The 13,958-nt window shown below is 42.4% G+C and overlaps 1 protein-coding gene across 7 annotated transcripts in view; it reads left to right on the forward strand.

Annotated features, from left to right (window-relative positions):
- LOC122318675 (protein CHROMATIN REMODELING 20) overlaps positions 1-13,958 on the forward strand; it is an 83,203-nt gene that overhangs the window by 60,761 nt on the left and 8,484 nt on the right. For 6 of the 7 annotated variants that reach the window (XM_043136237.1, XM_043136238.1, XM_043136236.1 and 3 more), the window contains 5 exons: positions 72-239; positions 6,125-6,351; positions 7,120-7,323; positions 7,895-7,973; positions 8,050-8,318. In XM_043136237.1, coding sequence (XP_042992171.1) covers positions 72-239; positions 6,125-6,351; positions 7,120-7,323; positions 7,895-7,973; positions 8,050-8,318 — 947 coding nt within the window. The remainder of the gene's footprint in view (positions 1-71; positions 240-6,124; positions 6,352-7,119; positions 7,324-7,894; positions 7,974-8,049; positions 8,319-13,958) is intronic. The other variant, XM_043136240.1, reaches the window with a different exon arrangement.

Below are 13,958 nucleotides of genomic sequence, written 5' to 3' on the forward strand. Positions count from 1 at the left end.
ACTTTCTTCTATGTCAATTCAACTCGAAATGCTGCTTTCCTCTCTTCAAACCACTTCAATCTTCAATGTAGGATTGGCACAAGTTCGACAGATTGGACAAACTGGTGTCTTCAACACCCATGAATTTATGCACTGAACATGGAAACTGTCTGCAGTTCGGAAGTAATCTGCACTTATCACCCATCATGAAGTTCTCCAGGACGAAGAAGACGCGGCTCATGAAGAAGAAGACGCCTACGGTTTTGAAAGGATTTTTCTCTCTCTAGTTTAATTCATTTTTGGCTTCTCACGGACGACATCTCTGCTTTCCCGCTTATAGAATTTTTTTTTTTTTTTATCATTTGTCTTTCATTTGTTTTTTATATTTAATTAAATGCCACGTCAGAGAAAAAAACAAAAGAGGCCGCGCTGGGGACGCAATGGCGGTTGGCTATAGAATTGTTCTTCAATGTAACGGCTATTCTACAAATAATAATATATGTTTGGTGATATAGGTTTCTCCCTGAAAGTTGAGAATAGCAACTCCTAACACCTATGAATATCTTATGTCTGCAAATAAAAGATTATAAAAATATCAGCTCCTTGAGTGCTCAGTCTCATAGAGTATAAAAGCTGGAAGAAATTCTCAAAATTGCTGACTCCCCAATCTTGGGCCGCCCTAGTGAAGTTCACATTCCACTAGAATAAATCTCCAACCCTCTCCATGAGCTCTGCCACTGAAGCTTGTTTCTCATGTGCAAGTATAAGTACTGCAGGAAATAAGTCCCTGAGAGCTCTACCTCCACACCATATGTCATGCCAAAATTTAGTTCTTGAGCCATCTCCCATCGCAATTCTAGTATGACGAGCAAAGACTCGCCACCCTTGCCTAGTGTGCTTCCATAAACCCATACCGTAAACCCCGCTTATCTCCTTAAAGCACCATCCCCCCCACAAGCCTCCCTATCCATAATCAATCGCCAACTTCCATAAAGCTTCAGTTTCCGTATTATAGTGCTTGAGCCATTTACCAAGTATAAAGCCTGGTTGAACACCCTCAGGTTTCTAACTCCCAAACTACTAGAAGAGATTGGGGAGCAAAGACTTCCCAAGGAAGTCACAATGCAGTTTCTCAATACGTGGTGCCATACTTGCAGGAATTGGGAACAATGACAGAAAATAGGTAGGTTGATTGGAAATAGTGCTTTTAATTAGAGTAATCTTACCACCTTTTGACAAATACAATCTCTTCCAACTTGTCAATTTTCGTTCAATTTTCTCAATTGCTGCATCTCAAATGGTTTTAGCCTTGGAGTTGGCCCCTAGAGGAAGACTAAGGTAATTCTTGGGGAAAGAAGAGATCTTACAACAAGGGTGTTAGTCAATAACCATATATTACAAACGTTGCCAACCGTAACCATTTCTGACTTGGATAAATTCACTTTCAGCCCAGAGACCGTCTCAAAGCAAAGTAGGAGTGCCCTTAGTGCCTGAATCTAGTTTAGATCTGCCATCTGCCTCGCAAAAAATAAGGGTATCACTTGCAAACAACAAATGGGGAATGTGGATAGTACCTTGATGTGTGTCACCAACCAAAAAACCAGCCAAAAAGCCACTAGTAACCATCGCTGAGATCATTCTACTTAGTGTCTCCATGACGATGACAAAGAGAAGTGAGGACAAGGGATCTCCTTGCTTTAAACCTCGAGAATTGTTGAAAAAGTCAACTGGGCAGCCATTCACCAAAGCTGAGAACTGCGCCGTTGGCATGCACCATCTAATCCATGTGCACCACCTCTCTCCAAAACCACATCTCCCCAACAAATACAATAAAAAATCCTAGTTGACATGCTTGTAAGTCTTCTCCATATCTAACTTGCACAAGAGACTCAGATTACCTGCTTTTATTCTATTATCAAGGTATTTGTTGGTGATGATAATTGAATCTAGGATCTATCTTCCCCATACAAATGCATTTTGGGGTTTCGTAATGATCCACCCCAAAACTCCTAGTTGATTTGTGAGCACCTTGGAAATGATCTTATACACCTCATTCACAAGGCTAATGGGCTGTAATCCTTAACTTTTGATGCCCTAATCTTCTTGGGAATAAGTGCAATAAAAGTGGCGTATTGGCTCTTCTCAAATTTTCCAACGGAGAATAATTCATGAAATACCTTCATTAAGTCCTCCGTCACCACTTCCCAGAAGGTTTGGAAGAAATCCATAGAAAATCCATTTGACCTTGGTGCTTTATCTTTTACCATTTTTCTTACCACTTCATGAACCTCGGCCTCCTCAAATGGCCTCTCCAACCAGTGATATTTTGTTCAATGGACTCAAAAGTTAGCCCATCGATCTTCGGCCTCCACTCAGGTGTGGTAAATAACTGCTCAAAATAACTGCCAAGAAATGTCCTCCGATAGGGTGACCCTCTCTAGTTCTAAGACTAGTTCTGTCCCTTGAGCAAGTTCCTCCAATGAAATGGCTTGTCCCTCCAGTGCTATTTGTAGCTCATGAAGCTCCTCCAGCAATGACTTCTTGCGGTTGTCTATATCACCAAATGACTGCGCATTCCAAAGCTTTAAATTTTTCTTTCAGAGCTTTCAATTTACCTGCAAGAACGAAACTAGGTACCTTGGATGTGGTATGAGGACCACCATTTCCTAACCCATTCCACAAAGCCTTCCGTTTTTTACCACATATTCTCAAATTTAAAATATCTCCTTCATCGAATTCCCCCACAATCCAACAAAATATGGAAATGATCAGAACATAGGCGAGGCAATCTTTTTTGACATACCTCTGGGTAATGAATTTCCCACTCCGGGGAGACTCAAAATCTGTCCAATCTTGACCACGACTGGTTATTGGACCATGTGAATGCACCATCCATAAGAGGAAGATCCACCAATCCCAACTCAAAAATACAGTTCGAGAAACTCGACATTACTAGCTGCAACCTGCTATTCTCCCAATCTTTCACTTGGGAATCTAGCAAGATTAAAGTCCCCAATTATACACCACGACAGGCCCCACCAGCTGTATAACCCAGCCAACTTTTCCCATAGAAGGGTTCTGTTGCTATCCAATGTCGGCCAATATATTCCAGCAAAAGCCCATCTAAAATTATCCTCCTTATTTTGGAATGAGCAAGCAACTGTGTACTCCTCAATATACTCTAGTTTTTTCACTACCCTTCTATCCCACATAACTAGTACTTCAGTTATTGGGTTTGCTCCCCAATGGTCATCAGTTTGAATCCCCTTAGGGCCACTGGAGGTATACCTGACCGTTAACTTTAGGGTCCCGTGGGATTAGTCGAGGTGCGCGCAAGCTAACCTGGACACCCATAGATATCAACAAATAAAAAATAAAAACTAGTACTCCACCTTTTGGTCCAATCAAAGCCGGAAAAACCTAGTCGGCATATGGAGAGCTCCACAAGCTTCTAACAATACTTCTTGAAATATTTTCCATCTTAGTTTCCTTCAAACACAATATTTGCCTTCCAGTCTTGGAGCAAATTTTTTATTTGCAGAAGCTTATTTATCTCGTTAAGCCCTCGGACATTTCATGATATAATCTAAGGTTTCATGGAGACAATGTCGACCCCCTCCCTTTTTATCTTTCTCGACTTGAGCTGTCCTCATAATTGATAGACCAAGTCAATCTCTTGAGTTCCTGCTATTTTTTTGTGCTAGATTTCTTGATCTGAATATTTCCAATTTCAATGGCTGTTAACAAAGCCATAAATTGTTCTTTAAAGCCTTCACACTCAATCCCCTCTTAGCGCTGTATGTCCTGCACCTTATCCATAACCTAGTCCGAAATGGTGTTTTGACATGGGGTATAGACTTCAATGGTATTGGCTCCCCATCCATCTCAACCCCTTCCTTTGATGGCCACTTCAATGCCACCAGCAATCCTGTCTCCTCCTCAACAAGAGGAGACCTACCTTCCAAGTCAGTAATTTCACGCAGAGGGTCTGTCACTGTTAGTTGTAAAGTTTTTACATTGATTTCCCCAACACCACCAACCCTCGCTAGTTCCAGTTCCCCCTCCTCTGTGCTTTCCATCCACTCATTCTGACCACACTCAGCAGGAGAAGGCTAATGTTATGGGAAGTGGGTTATCCAAGACTAGGACTGTCGGCTCCACCACAGACAAGCTCGCTGGAGGAGATTCCACGACGAGGTCCACTGCTCCTTCAACTCTGCTCCCCATTGGCACCTTCTGTCCACTCTGTGCTGAGAAAATAATTGCCACTGATGTGGGTTCTTGAAAACTTGTGACTGTTGCTGAGACAGCCGTCTCCGTCGACGTATCCTCCCTCTCCTCCATCGTTGCTGGATACTTTGCTTGCGATGAGACCGTCGGCACCATCTTCGACGCCGTTGAAGGGTACCTACCTATTAATGGGCCTACAAGGGTTGGGTCTCGTCTCCTCCAAACAGGGCCCGCCTGTTTCTAGAGGTTTAGTTGGCTCATGGGCTGCAGCCCAGATCATGGACCCAAGCCCAGCTTTGCCCTCCCTTTATCTCCTGTTGGGCCCCCATTGTAGTGGCTCATAGTACTTTGAAGCTTGCTACGTAGCCTTCCTTTAACCAGGCCACCCATATCCTTTCCTCCTGTAACCAAGCTCATCTCCTGCCCTGTATGGCCCTTTGTAAGCTGCCTTTCTCTAATAAGGCCAAGTTCCTCCACACTGAAGCCCATTTTCAAAGCCCTTTTTCTCCAAGCCCACACCCACAACCCTTTTTTCCTCTTCACACCGTATTAAAAGTCCACTCTGTCTTGAAGCAGACAGAGTTGCTCCTTCACGTCCAGCAGCGTATTGTGTACACTACCTTGTGCCAGGCACACAATAGGCCTGCCCCTGCTACCCTCCCACTGCACAGTGCTTGTCCCTATGGTATGAAGATCTCTGCCATACCTCTATCCATTATCCAGACTTGCAGAGGCTCCTCTTGGAACTTCCCTAACATTGCTTCCCCTACCCCTGTCACTGGGTTGCACCGGCTTCGATGTTGCCTCTAGAACCTCGCTATAGGATCGATGTTGAGGCTGAGACACCGCCACCATGAGTGCTCTACCCTTGTTTCAGTTTGGTCCTCTTCCTTTGTTTACAAAATCCCACAACGCCTCCATCATCCTTCTCCATCCCTTCCCCTCCGCCTCCCCTGGTACGAAGATGAAGTTGCACATACTACCACCACCGTATTCCACTATTAGAGCACCTTTGCGCTATGAAGCTGTGATTCCCTTCCTGTACCGTGGTATAGAAATCCTTCGTTGCGCCCTTCAAACAATCCTCCAATGCTTTGGCAAGCCATTCTGCCGTGGACAACCCCATTCTCACCTTATTCATCACCTTCCAGCTTCTCTAAGTAATGAGCAAAGAACTTCCTTCCCTTGAAAATGAAAAAGCTTTTGATTCTATCAGTAAGTGTTTAGGAAAATTGGAGAGAAAAAAAAAAAAAAAATGAAACTTTCCTCATCTGAATTTTGGTTGTACGGAGCGAATATGATGGGACTTACTAACGGTTTCAAATATTGTTTTTAAATTGCATGTCATTCATTAAATTAGCCCAATAAAAGTTTACTAGTTATAAAAGTAACAATAAATAATAAATTTCTATAAAATAATATTTCTACATAACTCTTCTAGTTGTATAGATGGAAGTTACCTTCCAAAAAAAAAAAAGTTACATATAAAAGTTATATGTGAGTACTAAGATTAATCTACTAATTTTGAATCGTTACCAAACCATTTGATACAACTGCTATGTTATCCAAGTAATATTGATTCTTAGTAATGTAATTATGACTGCATTCTAATTTGATTCAACATGTCTAGTGTCTTTTAGTATGTATATTGAGAATATCTTTATTAATAACTTTGTTTTTTTTTAATCTACAAACCAATTAGTTGAATTTGCTAAATTGAAAGTGAGAAACGCGGATAGTTTGTACCAAAAATCAATAAAGATAAACAACAAACAATCATAAAGGAGTATTTATTTCTATATATGTATATATCTGTACGTGCTTGTGCTCATGCTCATGCTCGTGCGTGCGTATAATTGCTGGGATTTTCTTGACCTTTCGTCAAGTTTCATGTTTTATATTTATCCCCTTTCAGGATTGGTGGAATGGTCTTCTTCATGAAAATAATTTTAAAGAGCCTGATTATAGTGGCAAGATGGTTTTGTTGCTTGAAATCCTAACCATGTCTTCTGGAATGGAGGATAAGGTATTGGTCTTTAGCCAGAGCATTCCAACCTTAGATCTGATAGAACTTTATCTTTCAAGATTACCCCGAGGTGGCAAAAGTGGGAAGCTTTGGAAGAAAGGAAAAGACTGGTATAGGTGGGTACATATCTCCGTAAACATTTTCAACCTGACAGATGTTTCTCTCATCAGCTTCTTGAATATCTATGCTTGACAATTGAAGCCATTAACTTGAATGAAGCAGTTTCGGGGTGTTATAAGAACTGCAAAAGAAAATCAAAATAGTTGAATGAGATTGCAAATAAAGGGTGGGGTTTCTGTCACTGCGTTCTCTCCTATATGTAAGGTGAACCATGACAGGCAACACCTGATCAATTTTGAGTGGGCCCCAACCACTTTGATATATCTTTGGGTTTTTTTTATAGTGATGTAGACTATTTAATTGGTAACCGATGTCTCCTAAGGGATGACAAAGAAAAACACTCAAGTTCAATGCTTGTTTTAAAAAAAACAAAAAAATCTTTATATTTGGGTCACTCTTGCAATGGCAATCGTGGTTCAATATAGATAACAATGTAAATAGTTTTACACCACTATTTTAGACACAGCTCCATAATACTTATTGTGGTGTGTGCACGCCTGTGTGTCTATATATATATATAATATCTGCATGCACACAATTGGAATCTTCAGCAGATGCTGACATTGCTGCTTCTCTTGATCACTCATTCTCACTGGTTGTCTGCTTTTTTTTCACCCGTTCTTGTAGTCACTTAGGCGTAGCTCTGATTCTTATGTATGACTTTATATGGAACAATGGTTAACTGAAGTTTTTATGGACATGACTTGCCCTCCACAAGTGTATTATTTCTGAAGTTACTCTTTTTTCTTTGAATCTCTGCACAGGCTAGATGGAAGAACTGAGAGCTCTGAGAGGCAAAAGCTGGTGGAGACGTTCAATGAGCCAACGAATAGGAGGGTGAAGTGCACTTTGATTTCAACAAGAGCTGGATCTTTGGGGATTAATCTTCATGCCGCTAACCGCGTTGTTATAGTTGATGGCTCTTGGAATCCAACATATGATCTTCAGGCTATATATCGGGCTTGGAGGTGGGTTTCGGCATCTTTTCATTTTATCATAACAAGGATTATGTGGGTGTTGAAATGACAGAAGCATTGTACTTGATAGATTGGCATGCTAAAAATAAGCAGATTCACAGAAGGGATATAAAAGACAAGGATTATGTGGGTTTGCCCTTCCAAAGAACTGCTTCAGCAGCTGGACAGTACACCAAATTCACTAGAAACAGAGTTTGGAAAAATAGTTATTTTTCCATAAACATATATGAAAAAACTACTCAAACTGAGGAGACACTGGATTTTCAAACTCTAAACTTAAATTCTGGAATGGGGGATATTTCTGCAATTAAACTCTTAACACTATTACTTGAGCTTCCACATTTAGAGTGACGACTTTCAAATTTCGTTATGAAAGACCCATGCAAATTTTTCCCTGGATGTGCTTGCCATGAGGAAGCCCAAGGTGTTACAATTATCAGTTTTGTTGGAGTCAAATCAGAGTTTTTTTGCGACTATTTTTCCCTCAAGGAGGAAGAAATAAATACTTGCTTGATAGGCTTCAAATTGATTATTTCTCATAAAATATTTCCCATATTTTCAGGTATGGACAAAAAAAGCCAGTGTTTGCTTACCGACTGATGGCCCATGGAACTATGGAAGAAAAAATTTATAAGCGCCAGGTAGTAGCAGAACATAATGCTTTTATATGGTTTTTGTTTCTTAATGGATCTTTAACAAAGTAAATGGTTTTAACAGGTGACAAAGGAGGGCCTGGCTGCAAGGGTGCTAGATAGACAGCAGGTAGGAAGGACTATTTCTAAAGAAGAGATGTTGCATCTCTTTGAGTTTGGTGATGATGAGAACCTGGACACTCTAACTGATCTGGGCCAAGAGAATGGTCATACAAGGAACAACAATATGACCGGCCAACTTGGAAAATCCCTTAAGCAGGCAATACCTCTTTCTCATGGAAGCTGCTCTTCAGACAATATAATGGAAAGTTTGCTTGGAAAACATTATCCAAGGTAGTTTCTTTCTCTAGTATCTACTGACAAGAGTCTAATTCGGTGACTTGTCCCAATCCTGATTTATTCTCAATATAACTATTTTATGATCATGCTGCCTGGAACTTCTATTACTTGTTTAGGGCATGTAACTTGTTGGTTGGTATCAATGTGCAGGAAAGGTCACATCTTACTGATCCCAGTCTTTGTAATTTAAGATGTCACGATTGCATAGTTGTTTGCTTTATTGCTGCTCTGTAAAAGTGATGCCTTTAATTTTTGATTTTGATTTTCTTTATTTCTTGGTGAATTTTGACTTTCTATTTTTGATAGATAATCAAGAAATTTTATTCATAATAGGCAAAGCCCAAGTACACAGGGAGTATACATGAGAATAACCGAATTAGAGTTTACAATCAAAAGCAGAAGATCATGTCCCCCGCCCATAAGAACAAAGTCTTAAAAAAGAAAACTTTAAGCTACGGGGACATTCCTGTAGCTTTCTAGATTTGATTCTCTCCGTACATTATGAAAAAAATTTTCTCTCCGTACATTCTGAGAGAAATTTTTCTTAGCGTAAACACCAACACAGCAACTCCCATGGGGAGTTAAGGTGGTTTTTAGGTGCTGTTGTAATGGGTTTGTTGAGAGAACTTGTGATAGAGTCAAAATTATTTATTCTTACTAAGGTAGGCAAACATCTTCGTATTATTGAGCGAAAATGGAAGAATGAACAAGAGCTTTGGTTAGAAGAAAACTCTGTTCAGTGGCTGCGTAAGACCTTGGAAGTATGCTTAAGTGGTGAGCAAAAGGAAGTCTATAGCACCATCAGGGAAGGGCATCGACGTTTGCTTGCTCAGAGATGTCTCAATGGTAGGGGAAGATTCATTGTGGTGTCTGTGTACAGGGAGGATGGAAAGAAAAGTTCCATTTTCATTCCGGAAGGGGAAGGGGGAAGTGGATGGAAGAGAATGAGAGATGTGCTGGAGGAAGCTGTGATGGAAGGACAAGGAAGGGCTGCCGGCATGCATGGAGGTGCTCAGCCATGGAAGACAACTATGAGGTCGTATAAGGAGGCATTGGTCCATGATGGTATGGGAGGTGGCGTGGTAAACTCTGACAGGAGATGGCCTCGAGCCACTCATGGTGTACATTATTCAGAAGGAAACAGTGTAGGTGACAGAGACGTGGGAAGGAAAATTGAGGAGCTGCAGAGACAGGTATGGCAACTGCAGTGGGAGGTGGCTGAAATGAGAAAGGTGGTCGGGCAATATAAGGCAGGGGATATAAGTGAGAGGGGATGGAAGGGGCCGGGCCAAGTTCTGAGGCCCACGGGTAAGGGAAAGGGGAAGGAGATTTTGGAGTATGGGTTTAAGTGGAGACAAAAACCTGGGCTGAAGATAGGGCCTCAGCCCAAAGCCCAGCCTATTGGCATTTCCGAAAAGGGCTCAGGTTCACAACAACCTGGCCCCAGCCCGTGGCCCGTTGGTCTGAATCAAGATAAAAGCCTGGGCCAGGCCACGGCTCATAAGCCTGAGTTAGCCCAGGGTCAACCCGAAAAGATACCGGGCACCCAAGTCACGGCCCATGTGCCGGTCTTCAGCCTAGAGATCACAGCTCGGGAGAGAACCGAGCCTTGTGCTCCTTCGTCGGAGCAGGCGCGACGGTCGCCGGCGCAGGGTAACTCGTCGGAGGTGAGCCAGAATCTGCCGATGCTGACGGTGGAGCTCTCCAATGACGGTACGCCTGAGTGGAGTGGCCGGAAAACCGTGACAGAATCCTCAAATCACCTTCCGAGGCAGATGGCCTCTTTTCTTTCGCCGGAAATGGAACAGAACTCGCCGATGGGAGGCTTGGTGACCCTTCCGACGGTGGATGTGCAGGATAACGACGCCTTCTTGTGTTTGGAGGCTGGTGGGATGCCGGCAACAGAAAATGGTCTCTCGGTGGGCTCTGTCAGTGAGGAGTTGGGATGTTCTGATGATGAAATGCTCTTAAGGCATTCTCAGGGCTGTTTAGATATCATAGGGGTGGAAGAAGCTTCGTTGGTTGAAGACACTTTCCATAGGCAGGGAGTTCAAGACATGGATGCAGTTCTGAACAGTATGGTTCCTTTACAGATAGCTGTGGTAGCAGGGGCAACACAAGATGAAGAGAGTGAGCCAATACCTCTAAACTCCTTGAGTCCAGAACAACCTAGGATTTCAGATTGGGTTTTTAATACGGTAAAGGAAATTCAGCATTTGGTGGGATTGAGGTGTGAAGGGTACGAAGAACAGTTCATGGCTCTTCTTACAGTTATTGAATCAGGCCATCATCAACATAGAAAAGCAGAGTCAAAAAAACAGAGAGAGTTGAAGAGGTTAAATTGGTCCATGAATTCGGAAGGAAGTGCTAGTAAGGAAAGGACCAAAGGGAAGGGGGTGACATATTCCAAGTGAAACCAAAAATTGTATCTTGGAACGTCCGCGGGTTAAACGAGGTTAGTAAGCGTCTACAAATAAGACACTTACTACGTGAGTGGAAGGCGGATATAGTGTGTTTACAGGAGACAAAGCTGAAACTAATTAGTAGAAATATGGTGCGAAGTATATGGAGCTGCACATATGTAGACTGGGTATACTTGGCAGCTAAAGGGGCATCGGGTGGCATTTTAGTGATGTGGGATAGAAGAGTGGTGGAGAAAATAGAAGAGTTTGTGGGAGTTTACTCGGTGGCTTGCTCTTTTAGAAGCGTGGAAGACGACTTTAAGTGGGCTTTTGCAGGTGTATATGGTCCTAACCTAGACCATGAGAGAAGATTGTTGTGGGAAGAATTGGCTGGAGTACATAGTTGGTGGGGACCTTCCTTGGTGTATAGGTGGAGATTTCAATGTAACTAGATTCCCAACAAAGTGTTTTGGGAATCGAAGAATGAGGCCAGCTATGACTGATTTTTCGGAGTGTATTTTTGATTTGAATCTAGTGGATTTACCACTAGTGGGGGGAGCTTGTACCTGGTCCAATAATCATACATGGTCTAGACTAGACAGATTTCTTATCTCACCAGAGTGGGAATGCCACTTTCCAGATGTGTGGCAAAAGAGATTGTCGCGTTTGAGTTCGGATCATTGGCCTATTTTGTTGGATTGTGGAGGGGTTCATAGGAGGCGTAGGTCCTTCAAATTCGAAAATATGTGGTTGAAAGCAGAGGGTTTTGAGGAAAAGGTCAGACAATGGTGGTCTTCTTATCAGATACAAGGAACCCCTAGTTTCATTTTTGCAGGTAAATTGAAAGCTTTAAAAGAAGACCTAAAGCAGTGGAACAAACAGTCTTTTGGAGATATAGGGGAGCATAAAAAAAGCAAGGAGTTGGAGATCCAAGATTTGGAAAGAATACAAGAAAATCGGCCCTTAACACAAGAAGAAATGGCTGTAAAAAAGGGGTTGGAAGCAGATCTGGAAAGAATAGTAGTTCTTGAAGAGACATCATGGCGCCAGAAGTCAAGAGCGTTATGGTTGAAGGAAGGAGACCGAAGTACCAAGTTTTTTCACCGAATAGCTAACTCACATAGAAGATACAACAACATTGAAATGCTGAAAATTGATGGAGTGGAGTGCCGGGATGAGTCAGTGATAAATCACCATGTAGTAGACTTCTTTGAGCATTTACTTTCTGAACAGGTGGGTTGGCGACCTAAATTGGAAGGGCTTGCTTTTGATTCCATCGAACATAATGAGGTAGACCGATTGGAGAGGCCTTTTGAGGAGTTGGAGGTTTTTGAAGTTGTAAGGAAAATGGTAAAAGATAAGGCGCCGGGCCCTGACGGTTTCTCGATGGGTTTTTTCCAATCTTGCTGGGCTGTATTAAAAGATGACCTCATGAAGGTTTTCCACGAGTTTTACTCTGCCGGAAAGTTTGAAAAAAGCCTGAATGCTACTTTCCTTGCACTTATTCCAAAGAAGGTAGGGGCGGAAGAGATTAAGGAGTTCCGACCTATTAGCCTAGTAAGTGGGGTCTACAAGATTGTCTCTAAGGTACTAGCGAATCGTCTGAGTGAGGTAGTGGGAAAGCTTATTTCGAAACCTCAGAATGCTTTTGTTAAGGATAGACAAATCTTAGATGCAGTTCTTATTGCGAATGAATGCCTAGACAGTCGGTTGAAAACAGGCGAGGCAGGGATTATATGCAAGCTGGATATGGAGAAGGCATATGATCATGTCAATTGGGAATTCCTTCTGGATCTTTTGGGGAAATGCGGGTTTGGAGAGAGATGGTGTTCTTGGATTAGGTGGTGCATATCAACGGCGAAATTCTCCGTCTTGATAAACGGAAGCCCAACTGGGTTCTTTCGTAGTACACGAGGCTTGAGACAAGGAGATCCGTTATCCCCTTTACTCTTTGTTATTGTGATGGAGGCACTGAGTAGGATGTCATCAACCTTGGTTACGAGTGGTTTTCTAACTGGTTTTAAGATCGGCTCCCCGAATAGGGGACTTGTTAATGTCTCTCACTTGTTGTTCGCAGATGATACTATTTTCTTTTGTGAAGCAGATCCTAACCAGCTCAGAATTTTGAAGGCCCTTCTCCTGTGCTTTGAAGTAACTTCCGGATTGAAAGTCAATTTGGAAAAATCTGAGATGGTGCCTATTGGAAGTGTTCGACATTTTAGACAGTTGGCTAGCATATTGGGATGCACGACTGCATCTTTACCCATGACTTATCTGGGACTTCCACTAGGGGCGGCGTCGAGAGCGGTGTCATTATGGGAGTCAGTAATTGAGAAAGTGGAACGTCGGCTTGCCGGATGAAGAGATTATACTGTCTAAAGGTGAACGGATTACTCTAATCAAGAGTACTTTGTCTAATCTACCCACATATTTTTTGTCTCTTTCCTATTCCAGCAAGTGTTGCTCTTCGGCTGGAGAAACTTCAAAGGGATTTCTTGTGGGGGGGACTGGGAGCGGAACAAAAATTTCACCTTGTTAAGTGGGAAAAGGTATGTAGCCCCATCTCGAATGGGGGTTTGGGCATTAGAGATATGAGAACCTTCAATCGGGCATTACTAGGTAAATGGCTGTGGAGATACCATAAGGATCCTGATACCTTGTGGAGGACGGTAATAGAGAGCAAATATGGAGACCTATGGGGGGGTTGGTGTACAAAAGAAGTGAGAGGAGCATATGGAGTGGGCTTGTGGATACATATAAGAAAAGGGTGGGAGGTCTTCAATCGATATACTCGAATCCGGTTAGGAGGAGGAACCCGTATTAAGTTTTGGTACGACACTTGGTGTGATCATGTGGCTCTAAAGGAATCATTTCCTTCTTTATTCAGAATTGCAAGAGATATTGATGCTTCAGTAGCTGATGTACTGGAAAGATCAGGGGAGCAAATTCAATGAAACATCCACTTCAGTAGGGTGGCACAAGATTGGGAGATGAGTAGTATTGAAGCATTTTACAGCCTTTTGTATTCTATTAAACCGGGTAATTCACAGGACAGTCTTTGGTGGATACCTACAGCTAAAGGTACTTTTTCGGTACGCTCGTTCTATAAGTCTCTTTCTCAAGAGACACCTGGTCAGTTTCCATGGCGAAAGATATGGAGACATAAGGCGCCACCCAAAGCAGCTTTCTTTGTGTGGATTGCAGCATTGGGTAAGATTCTCACAACTGATAA

Source organism: Carya illinoinensis, chromosome 8 (assembly GCF_018687715.1).
Source record: "Carya illinoinensis cultivar Pawnee chromosome 8, C.illinoinensisPawnee_v1, whole genome shotgun sequence".
In the NCBI taxonomy this organism is placed as follows: domain Eukaryota; kingdom Viridiplantae; phylum Streptophyta; class Magnoliopsida; order Fagales; family Juglandaceae; genus Carya; species Carya illinoinensis.